The sequence below is a fragment of the Littorina saxatilis genome, linkage group LG10 (genome assembly GCF_037325665.1).
Source record: "Littorina saxatilis isolate snail1 linkage group LG10, US_GU_Lsax_2.0, whole genome shotgun sequence".
Taxonomy (NCBI): domain Eukaryota; kingdom Metazoa; phylum Mollusca; class Gastropoda; order Littorinimorpha; family Littorinidae; genus Littorina; species Littorina saxatilis.
The window spans coordinates 2561721-2574624 of NC_090254.1; the positions used below are offsets into that span (position 1 = coordinate 2561721).

Here is a 12904-nt window from a genome sequence, read left to right on the forward strand (position 1 = left end):
AGCAAATGATGGAGAATAAGATAAACGTAAATTTGGATCGTTTTATAAATTTTTATTTTTTTTTTACAATTTTCAGATTTTTAATGACCAAAGTCATCAATTAATTTTTAAGCCACCAAGCTGAAATGCAATACCGAACCCCGGGCTTCGTCGAAGATTACTTGACCAAAATTTCAACCAATTTGGTTGAAAAATGAGGGCGTGACAGTGCCGCCTCAACTTTCACGAAAAGCCGGATATGACGTCATCAAAGACATTTATCAAAAAAATGAAAAAAAATTTCGGGGATTTCATACCCAGGAACTCTCATGTCAAATTTCATAAAGATCGGTCCAGTAGTTTAGTCTGAATCACTCTACACACACACACACACGCACACACGCACGCACACACACACACACGCACATACACCACGACCCTCGTTTCGATTCCCCCTCGATGTTAAAATATTTAGTCAAAACTTGACTAAATACAATGACCATACACTAACAGTGCAAACCAAAATTCAGAAAAAAAATTCTATAACAGTGCCAAAGAAAATAGCCACACTAACCTGGGTAAATTCCATGATATGCGAACAGTTTGTAGATGAGATCGTTGGCGGCCTGTAGTTTGGCGTCCTGGTTCTCAATGCGATCGTTGGCGGCCTGTAGTTTGACGTCCTGGTTCTCAATGCGATCGTTGGCGGCCTGCAGTTTGGCGTCCTGGTTCTCAATGCGATCGTTGGCGGTCTGTAGTTTGACGTCCTGGTTCTCAATGAGATCGTTGGCGGCCTGTAGTTTGGCGTCCTGGTTGTCAATGCGATCGTTGGCGGTCTGTAGTTTGGCGTCCTGGTTCTCAATGAGATCGTTGGCGGCCTGTAGTTTGGCGTCCTGGTTCTCAATGCGATCGTTGGCGGCCTGCAGTTTGGCGTCCTGCTCCTGGTTGGCTAGTTGCGCAGCGCCTATGTCTGTCGTGATGGTCTGCAGTTGTCCTCTCTGATTGGTCACGCTCTGTTCCAGTTGCTGTATACAGCCGCTAGAGCAAACCTTGACCTCGAAGCCTCCTTGGGTCAGACGTGTGTAAAGAGAGGACGTTATAAATCATATTACAAATCACCATCATTTTCTTCACTTTAATCATCATCATCATCTTTTTCATCATCATCATCACCATCACCACTACTATCATTATCATCATAATCATTATCATCATCATCATCTGCATCATCATCTTTGTCACCATCATCATCATCATCATCATCGTCGTCATTCATTTATATCTCTCTTTTTCTGTTTCTAGTTTTATCGCCTTCTCTGCCCATACCTATTTTTTCTCTCGCTCCCTGTCGCCTCTCCCCCCCCCCCCCTCCCCCCACACCTCTCTCTTTTTCTCCGTCTCCACCCCTTACCTCTATTTTCCTCTCGCTCACTCTGGCCTGTCCCCCTCTCCCTTTTTTGCCATCGCCACCCCTTCCTCCATTTTTCTCTCGCTTCCTGTCGCCCCCCCCCCCCTCTCTCTTTTTCTCGCCTTCTCAACCCCTTCCTTCCTCTTTCTCCATCCCCGCCCCCCCTTCTCTTGCGTTCCTTCTCTATACCTACCTCCATTATTATCTTGCTCCTCCTCGCTACTCCCCTCACTCTCTTTCTTGTACTTCTCCTTTCTCCCAGCAGAGGCGGCCATCAGGCAGACCACGATACACAGACCCACAGTCACAGGGCTCACACGAGTCAAGACGACCATCCTGAATCTTTTCTCCGTCGGTCTGCACAGGTAAATGAAAAATGAAAATAATAGAAAAGAGGATCTATCTATCTATCTATCTATCTATCTATCTATCTATCTATCTATCTATCTATCTATCTATCTATCTATTTATCTATCTATATCTATCTATCTATCTATCTATCGATCTGTCGATATTTCTATTTATTTATCTATTCTGTCTATCTGTATTTCTGTCTGTCTGTCTACACTAATCGCCATACAAAACTAAACACATACATTTAGCTGTAGAACTTTGTGATGCGGTCAGTTATAGTAAAACCAAGTATATTACCAGAAAGGTAATTTATTCCCCTACCGTTTGAAACAAAGAGTTTCATTTTTCATCAATTAGTTTTCATGCAGTGTACCGGAGACCTGGGACACCCTCCAAAATCAATTTCGCAAAAGTAAATTTGCAGACACTAAAATAAAAAATAAATAAAAATAAGCAAGCGTGACCCCGTTTTTGATCGCAAATTGAAGAACAACTCATTGTCTACCCACACAAATTGATTTGGTTCAGCTGTTGTGCCTAGCAGTGTTGTTTTGCCATTTTGATGAAGACAGGAGTCAGCCTCGTCAGAAGCCGTAAAAGGCCTGTTTTGGCGTCATTTCTGCGTCATTTCTTGTATTGTGGGCGAGGTGGGTAAAAACCCTGTTGTTTTGGAATGGCTTATTGTATTACTTTTAAATTTGACATGAGTATTGATAACACAATTGCGAAACAGTGTGTAAAATATCATGGCGTTTTGATGAGTTTTTTTGGACGAACTGGAACTTTTCAAACAAGTGTGATTAAATTGTAAAAACCAAGTTCAGCGCAGCAGACTTAACTGGCACGTCACTCATAGCGATAAAAAGCGTGCCAGTTAAGTCTGTTGCGCTGGACTGGGTTTTGATGTTGGAAGACCTGTTTTTCGTAATTGTTGTTTCGCGTTCACATTTCCATACCACCCAAGCGCGTTGTTGCTTTTGTACCAAAATTGATCCCTAATTGTAATATTCATTTGTGTTGAAGTGTGCAAAATGCTGAATTTTTGCAATTATACTGAAAAGAGTTATTACAGTTCAATCAAACTTTTCTGAAAAGTTCCAGTTCGTCCAAAAAACTCATCAAAACGCCATGATATTTTACACACTTTTTTGCAATTGTATAAACAATATTCGTGTCAAATTTAAAAGCAATACAACTAGCCATTACTAAACTACGGGTGTTTTACCCACATAGCACACACAAAATGACGCGAAAACAAAATCTTCCATTTTTGTCCCAAACAATTTTACTTCCACAAAATCAACATAACCAACTTCAATAAACTGTCAGTGAATGTCCAATATCACGGGCCTCTCTCCATAAGAATCAGACTGTATTTCATTCTAACCATATATTGTCACTCTGGGCATCAGACTGAATTTCGCACTCATGAGTACGACTTAAAATGTTATCAGAGACAAGTCTATGATCCTAACTATGAAAGGAGTTTTCCGATACCATGTAAATTCCTTGTCGTCTCCATGTTACAAACGCCACAGATCGTTTAATTCGTGTGCAGGATAGAGTGTTTGTTGAAGGTTTAAACAATGTTTTTGAGATTTATGATGATGAGTATGTTCAGATCGATTCGCAAGTTTAACAGGACCTTTGTAAAATAAAAATTAAAGAATTTTGTATTGATGATAGTAAATGTAAAACATAGCAGGTAATTGAAGATCAACAACAAAGGCAAAAGGATTTGGATCAGTTAGATAAATAGATGGCCATGCACCCCGGACATTCTGCAGTCATTGTTGAAAGGGACAAATTAAAAGCCAAGTTGGAAATATATGATGTTCGAAAGGCAAAGAGTGCTCAAATTCGATCCTGTGAAAATTAAATCGAAGAAGGTGAAAAGAATACAAAATATGTTTTAAATATTGACAAAATGAAGGCTATAGTAAAAAAAAAATGACAGATCAATTGATTAATATGGGTCTCAGATAACGTTGCAAAAAGGAATTTAACAGGAGCAAGTTAGACTTTATGATAATGTGTTTGATAAAACTGGGAATTTTGTTGAGGAGGATATTGAAAGTAAAGTTTATAATTCAAATATTCCCCAGTTAAGTGACGAACACAAAGATGTTTTGGAAATTAAGTTTTACCGTGTAAGAAATCGACAGTGCGCTGTATTTATTACAACATGTTTCGCACCAGGGTCAGACGGATTAACAACGAGTTTTATTAAAGATGTTATGGCATAAAGTAAAAATGATAGTAGTTAAGTCCCTTCAGAGTGCATTGAGAGTCAGTGAATTGTCAGATAATCTGTGTGAAGTCCGGAATTCGTCAGAGATGCCCCCTTTCATCTTTGGCCTCTGTGCTCGCTTTAGAATTATTAGCAATCAAAATCCGAAGTCATCCCAATATTAACGGATTTGCCTTACCAGATATATGTTCTGCCTTACCAGATATATGTTCTCCACAACACTTACATATTGACATGCTTCCATTTGAAACTTCGAGGTCGTCATTGGCTTTTTTCACTTGTGTACATCGACAATTAATGACCGGTAGGGGTCCGGATTTGGCCTATATGGTCCGCTGGACCCAAAAAGCAAAAACTAACTAACTAACTAATGACCGGTAATTTTTAATGGCATTCTGACCAATCTCAGGATCTGTTTCATTAAAACGCCAACTTGATTGAATTACAATTCTCCTTATTTGAAAGTTGCTATGTACGCCAATGACATAACTGTTTTTCTTCAAGATAAAAACGACATGGAAACGGTTTTGAATGTCATCGATGATTTATCCACTATATCTAATGTACAATTTCTTTCAAGGTAAAGTCAGCCTGACAAAGAATGAGAATGCAGGGGGCTCAATGAAGTGAAAACACAAGGCGTGCTTACAATGAAAAGACAACCTAGGCACATAATGAAAAGACAGGAGGCTGAATGACGTGAACAACAAGGCGTGCTTACAAGTTGAAGTCAGTGTTGGGCAGGGTGAAGCCGAGTGACGAGAACCTGTGGGTCTGGGGATTTATATACGCGTTCCATGCCTCGTTATTTGCCACGTGGAGATACCCTTGCTCACTCTGAAAATGTGCTCGCGGGCCCGTGAATGTCTATGTATTTGTGAGTGTGTGTGCTTGTGTGTGTGTGTGTGTGTATGTGGTGTGTGTGTGTGCGTGTGTGTGTGTGTGTGTATGTGTATGTGTGTGCTTGTGTGTGTGTATGTGTGTGCGAGTGAGAGAGAGAGAATGAGGGGGTAGGGGTGAGAGAGAGAGAGAGAGAGAGAGAGAGAGAGAGAGAGAGAGAGAGAGAGAGAGAGAGAGAGAGAGAGAGAGAGAGACAGCGAGAGAGAGAGAGAGAGAGAGAGGAAGCTGGTGAGAAGATAGTGACGGAGGACGCGAAAGACAAGGCGTAGATTGGAAAGCGTGGGAAATACTGTACGAACATATTTAACAACATCAATAAAGCTAAGTTAACCAATGTCACAGTCCACCCATTGGTGCATCCTCATATGGCGTCGCTTGCATTTCCACACGCTCATTTTGCTACTATTGATCCAGTGGCCTTATGCCGGTGTCTGTAGTTCAATACGACATTGGGGTATGAAAAGCAACTCACCAGAATTATGTGTCTTTTCTACATTTTTCTCCGTATGGCAGCATATGAGTTTTACCAAGCGAATTTTGTATCAAATCTAAGTACCGGACGGCTTTGTTAGACAATCAACGTAATCTCGTGTGGAAGAAAACTCAGTCACACGACCAAGTCTGAATAACAGGTAATGTCACACGCTTCCCTTCTTTGCCACTACTAACGCTTTGGAACATGGCAAAACAGATTCAAACTCGAAATCGTCCCCTCAAAAGCCCAAAAATGCACACACGACTTTTATTTCTCCTGCTGCTATCGTTTCTTCTCTTTACAAATTCTTCAACGCTGAGAATACTTATAACGGCATCCGAGACGACAGTACTGTTTCCATACGCGAATTTGGCTGCCCTTGGAAAGTGGCTCGCTCAGGAGGCCTGTTGGTCTGAATCTAGAAGGACAGAGTTGTGAACATAGATGACAAAGGTCCCGAAAAGAACAAACATTTTTCGCATGCAGACACAGAAAGACGTCATGAAGAATGGGATGCTTTAAAAGATACAGACTGTGACGTAATTCACACATACCGAGACGTCATTTATAGTTGTTCGGTCACTTCCCTCAAAAAGTAGATCTCTCCACAATGGCTGCTCCTAGGTTTGTCAAACGTGAGTACCCAAAACGCCCCTCTAAAAAAAAGGGATTACTGGTAGCTTTTTTGTACTACCACGTATATGTAACGCTATTTTAATAAAGTTGATAGTATTAATTTTACAGCTTTCCGGTCATATGTCCGGCTATCACTCACTTTTAGGTGGCGGATGTCCAGACATAACACGTGTTTCAGAATCTCTATTTTTGGGTGTGTAACTTTCAATAATGAGTGCTTTGATTTTTTTTCTCAAAAAGTATTCTTAAAGTCTAACACGTGTTTACACTCGCACTCCGTTTCCGTAGCTTTAGAAATAAACAAGTCCAGATATAACACATTTTTCTTTGCGGCAAATGTCCAGATATCCCCCCTCAGACACGTATATATATGTGTGTGTGTGTGTGTGTGTGTGTGTGTGTGTGTGTGTGTGTGTGTGTGTGTGTGTGTGTGTGTGTGTGTGTGTGTGTGTGTGTGTGTGTGCGTGTGTGTGTGTGTGTGTGTGTGTGTGTGTGTGTGTGTGTGTGTGTGTTCCTGCTTTCACAACTTTGCTGCTATAACTTTCATTTTTCAAATACTCTTTCGTTTTCTAAGACGTAAATAAGCCATCTAAAAACAACAAAGAAAAGAAAAATGTGACCCTCCACGACGGTATGAGTCGCATGTCACCTTTGCATGATTTTCATATTTGTACAATTTTCTAAAGAGTTTTTTATGCTCTATCCAGTGGTGAAAACCGTTTTAGAAAAGAGCAAAAACTGTTTGAGTTATAAGCCAGTGACTAAGGTGTCCCTCACACTTTTAACAGACACTCCCCGGACTTATATTAAGCCCAGCGCAGAACCGCGCGAGGTGACATGCGACTCATTTCGTTGTGGAGGGTCAAAAATATTGTGTAAGTTTTACAGATCACACAAAAAAGGTTCAGTGGAGGAACACGGAACAGCCTTCGCGGTTACTTGCAGACTTTTAGACTTCAAAGGCTTTAAATTGGCAATTCTAAACGATGGCAGGAACTGAAGTGCCCCGGACTGTATCAGTGAAGTACTCTGGCTCATTTTCTGTGTTGAAGAGAGCTTCCAGTTCTTCGTCGTTATCGACGGACTGCAGTGGGTTTTTTTCTTTTTGTTTTTTTCTTTTTTTTCCTCCAAAATTTTAATCAATCAATAAAACAAACATGGTAACTGTGTGTTTTCTGTTTGTACACATACTTTCTCATTTACATGCTTTACCTTAAATCAGAGACAATCAACAATTTGTTTCCAATTAATAAAACGTCAGACTTACGAAATCTCAAAACAACATGATTTCAAAAAATAATTTCCAGTGTTAATCGTGAATCGGTTTTTTTAAAAATGCTTACGCACATCTTTGCGATTAAAATAATATGATTAATCTTCTTCATATTTTTGCTATTACTTTTAATACCAAAAAGCACATCTGTAACATTCAACCTGATTCTTTCAGCAATGTTTACTAATATGTACATTTCAATATATTTCCAAAACCTGAGCACGGTTGGGCATTCAAAGAAAAAATGATCCAATACATCAAGTTCATCCTCACAATATGTACAGTTTTTATCAGCCTTCACTTTCATTTTACACAATAAAATATTAGTTGGATAAATGTTTTGCAATCTTTTCCAATGCAGTACACGTAATCGAACTTCACTAGTGACAGTGGCTGCTAAGTTCCAATTCTTTTCGTCAATTTCAAATCCTAACTTTCTTCTCCAAAATTCTTCTGAACAGGGTGGGCTGTATTTTTTTCCTACGAGAATCTTTCGAATTTCTTTTACTGATTTCACTTTTTTCCACAAAAGATCGGAATGTCATTGACTGAACAATTGACATCGTCTATAGCTACATTTCTTAAAAGGAGATGTACGAACAACATTGTACTCAAGCAATCTATTTGCAGTGTAGCCAGTTCTTTCACACATTTCTTCATAGGTAGCAAAACGTCCATTCTCACACACATCGCTCACATACATACCACTTTTAATCCAATCCGCAAAAAAGAGTGGGTTACCTTGACAAATTATATCTTTGTTGTTCCACAACAAACCCGATACAGAATTACCATTATCGACTTGATTATTATCGAGCCATGCCTTCAACACAGCGGACCAAAATTCCGATTTAATACTGTCCAATCCTTTAAATGGTTTGCTATTAATGTTTGCAAAAAATATTCAAAGCCACTCCCAAAACGGAAAAACAGTGTTTTTGGGAGCCATGACCATTTCTGGTCTTCATTAGACAGAGTTAGGTTTACAACCCAGCTTAACAAAAAAGGAACACTGCATCTGTCGCAAATCAATCATATTCAATCCACCTTGCTTAACTTCGTTACATAAAACAGTTCTTTTCACCTTTTCAAATGCCTTCCTGTTGCAGTCTTTTTTGCGTCACACGAAGCGAAACATTAACCTCCTATTAATTTCAGTTAGAACGTCGTCTAGTACAATCAGCGCCTGCATTATATAGACAAAATGTGGCAGAATAAACGTTTTAAATACACAGACTTTACCAGTTTGTTTACGGCTGTTCCAGTCGCCTAGCTCCCTCGGTAAGATTAAAACATACCATTCTACTACTTCTCTGTTGAAGGTAATTGGAAAAAGTGTGTATTTATTCATTACACAGCTTAACCTTGCTGATGCAATTACTTTCCTTTTATAAATTTACGCTTTAAAATAATGAGAGACTTGTGTTTCCTTCAAGTGAGATTTGTTTCTTCAAATTTGCAATTGGAAAACTACTTCCTGCCCGATATCAAATTCACTAGGAACTTCCTGCGCGATATCAATTGATATACAGTTCCTAGTTGACCAATGACAACAGGTGTTTTTGTCATGTGATCAGTAAAAATGTGATAAAGAAAGACAGTAAAAGGACGGAAGGAGGGGAAGAAGAGGAATAACAAGTCGCGTAAGGCGAAAATACAACATTTAGTCAATTCAAGCTCAGTCGAACTCACAGAATGAAACTGAACGCATTGCATTTTTTCCGCAAGACCGTACACTCGTAGCATCGTCTGTCCACCGCTCGTGGCAAAGGCAGTGAAATTAACAATCCAGAAAAGCGCGGTAGCGGTTGCGCTGAGGAGGATAGCACGCTTTTTTATATGTCTATTCTTTTTAACTCTCTGAACGTGTTTTTAATCCAAACATATCATATCTATATGTTTTTGGAATCAGGAACGAACAAGAAATAAGATGAAATTGTTTTTAAATCGATTTCGGAAATTTAATTTTAAATCATAATTTTTATATTTTTAATTTTCGGAGCTTGTTTTAAATCCGATTATAACATATTTATATGTTTTTGGAATCAGACAACGATGAAGAATACGATAAACGTAATTTTGGATCGTTTTATAAAAAAAATTACAATTTTCAGATTTTTAATGACCAAAGTCATTAATTAATTTTTAAGCCTCCAAGCTGAAATGCAATACCAAAGTCCGGCCTTCGTCGAAGATTGCTTGGCCAAAATTTCAATCAATTTGATTGAAAAAAGAGGGTGTGACAGTGCCGCCTCAACTTTTACAAAATGCCGGATATGGCGTCATCAAAGACATTTATCAAAACAATGAAAAAAAGGTCTGGGGATATCATACCCAGGAACTCTCATGAACATTTTCATAAAAATCAGTCCAGTAGTTTACTCTGAATCGCTCTACACACACACACACACACACACACACACACACACACACACACACACACACACACACACACACACACACACACACACACATACACACACACACACACACACACACATACACACACACACAACACCACGACCCTCGTCTCGATTCCCCCTCTATGTTAAAACATTTAGTCAAAACTTGACTAAATGTAAAAAGAAGGATGGGTAGGAGATGTGCAGAAATTAAAGTTGTTGTCCGAATCCAAAAACAAAGTAAAGATTTAATTTATTTAATCTATTAATTTAATTAATTTGTTGTCCGGCTAGTCATGAGCATATGAAGCAGACAGTGGTCCATATTGGGCAACCTTAACTTAGTCAGGGTAACTAAGCCAGACAAACACTCTTTGAAAAGATACTATTGATAAGCGCATTAATTGCACAAAGTTAATACATGTTCTGTTGAAAAAAAAAGTGGCTTCACTTTGGAGCTTGAGTGTATATGTTTGTACGAAAAGAAGTGTACCGTTAAAGACATACGATACGTTATGAAGTTGGACATTTTTTAAATCTTATTTTTATTTTTAATTTTTTGGGAATATGCAATGCCGTGGCTGGCTGACGACTGTGCCAAAAGCATTTCCCTTTTATTCAATTAACAATAGGCCTAGTTTTTATCTCCACAAATCAATTACAGAGCAAACATAATGCCAGACAGGGAAAACAGAGAATAACTAGCACACAGTTATGCTAACAGACTTATCATCAGTATCAATATATTGACGGGCGCAGTGGCCTGTTGGATACGACATCGGCCTCCTAATCGGAAGGTCGAGAGTTCTAATAAAATGAAAGATCCTGTTATCCATAGACACACTAACATACCCAGCATGGACTGGGTGGCCGAGTGGTAACGCACTTGCGCTCGGAATCGAGAGGTTGCGTGTTCGACCCTGGGTCAGGCCGCTATTTTCTCCTCCCTTTCCTAACCTAGGTGGTGGGTTCAAGTGCTAGTCTTTGGGATGAGACGAAAAACCGAGGTCCCTTCGTGTACACTACATTGGGGTGTGCACGTTAAAGATCCCACGATTGACAAAAGGGTCTTTCCTGGCAAAATTGTATTGGCATAGATAAAAATGTCCACCAAAATACCCGTGTGACTTGGAATAATAGGCCGTGAAAAGTAGGATATGCGCCGAAATGGCTGCGATCTGCTGGCCGATGTGAATGTGTGATGTATTGTGTAAAAAAAATTCCATCTCACACGGCATAAATAAATCCCTGCGCCTTGAATAAAAAATAGAAGAAAAAAATAAATCCCTGCGCTTAGAACTGTACCCACGGAATACGCGCGATATAAGATGCATATTGATTGATTGATTGAGCATGCATACTCCGAAAGCGGCGTGTTGCTGCCGGAATGGCGGGGTAAAAACAACCATACACGTAAAAACACACTCGTGCAAAACATGATTGAACGTGGGAGTTTCAGCCCATGAACGAAGAAGAAGAAGAAGAATGATATATCAATGTTATTCGAATATCTGTTAACTCTACCCCCCCCCCCCCCCATCCACTACCCCAATTACAGCAACTTACATTGCCCACTCGCCAACTGCATATGAACTCAACGTTTCTATTCAGGACAGCACATCAAACGTGTCCTTACGTGTATGACCGTATTCTTTCTACTTAAACCAGTAAATGATACACGTCATGTCCTGCGGTTAACCCTGGTCTTTAGTGATGTCTGCGTGCGCGTGTCGTGAGAGTAACAATTGCATACCAGGTAGCACGTGTTTCTTTGAAGCAAAGTGAGTATTTTTTTTTTAATTTGCCAAGCACATCATGTGGGGCGTTTAATAAATACCACTGATTGTTACAATATTCCTCACAAACTGTTATGTGTTTGAGCTACAATGGACATTAACATTTTAATGTACAATACCTCTTTTATTTTTTAATTAATTCGTTAATCTACTTTAAATGTGCATGTGTTGTTGGAACATGTGTTGGTGAGACATATGTATGCGTATAACATCCCAACTACACTCAGCACAAAAAGGAGTGGATATTTCTTTAGTGTTATAGACTTCATGTTAAACAGCTGCATTTCGGTCAGAAACTTATGTGGATATAAATATTTGCCCAATGTGTCTGTTGTTTGTACGGATTTGTTTACGCGTCTGTTTGTCTGTCTGTCTGTCTGTATGTAACCTATGTCTAAGACTACTTGTGTGTTTGCGAAGAGCCCGGAGGAAATGTACTGTTTCTGTTTGTACACGTGTGACTGTCTTTGTAGCTTGATGCTGATGATTTACAAATTAAGAGACATCCAAAAAGCGTCCTCTCGGTGCCTTATCGAAAGGATTAACGGGCCTCCAGATAACACTCTTCGAGACTTCTTATAAAAAGCAAAAACAACCCGGTTATGTACGTTTCCAAAACTCCACTCAGTAGCATTCCAACTGCCTTATTCGTCTCAGCAAATGTTAGATGGTGCCTCTCCATCTCAAGAAACGATAGGTAAAATCGCAGTGGTCCCGCAGGTTACATATTTCTTGGAATATGACATCATGTCTTCTGTGTTCTGTCCTATCAACGCTTTTTCTTTTTTCACTTTTTGATTTACAGCGAAGACTTTTTCAAAATAAGTGCATATTTTGTGTGCAACCGCTACTGAGCTAGCTGTCCATAGTCTGTAAAGGTTGTACATGTCCTATCGGAAGACGAGGACAGAAATCATTAAAAAGCGTCCTTTGAAAAAGACCGCTCGAAACTCACCAGGCAACGTAATTTGTGTCTCTTTTGAAACGGACTTAACTTTTGATCCTGAGGAAGAATGTTTCCGAAATTTAATACACGTATAAGGGATACAACCACTTGCTAAGCATGCACAATTTCAATGATGTTGCGTTTGTCTCAATGACGTTACCAACGTTCAAAAAGTTGTAACGGAAAACCGTAACAACGTCTATTCTCAGTTTCTGTTTCTTTCCAGATATGACACGCATAGAGAAGGGAGTGTTTGTCAGCGTTCTGTGTAATTTGAAGAGACTAATTAGTTTTGTTTTAGATGTATTGCATATCAACTGCAGCTACCCAGGACAAACATTCTCAAAAACCAGGTTTTCTGGTCGTTTTTAACCTTGTGGGCGCTCTCTTTCAAACGTTAGATCAGCCTGACTGCGCGGCAGTTTTAAATACTGTAGGTATGCCCTGTTAGCTAATTAAGACTCCAACAAAACTCACTGGTGTA

At 39.4% G+C, this 12904-nt stretch overlaps 2 protein-coding genes across 2 annotated transcripts in view; both read right to left on the minus strand.

Moving 5' to 3' along the window:
* Positions 1-12904, minus strand: part of LOC138979113 (uncharacterized) — a 103170-nt gene that overhangs the window by 18967 nt on the left and 71299 nt on the right. The window lies entirely within an intron of this gene.
* Positions 549-4752, minus strand: LOC138979041 (golgin subfamily A member 6-like protein 25). Its single transcript, XM_070351853.1, has 3 exons — positions 4714-4752; positions 1581-1744; positions 549-1045 (listed from the first exon to the last, which is right to left on the minus strand). The coding sequence occupies exons 2-3, from the start codon at positions 1720-1722 to the stop codon at positions 549-551; spliced, it is 639 nt and encodes a 212-aa protein (XP_070207954.1). The 5' UTR covers positions 1723-1744; positions 4714-4752.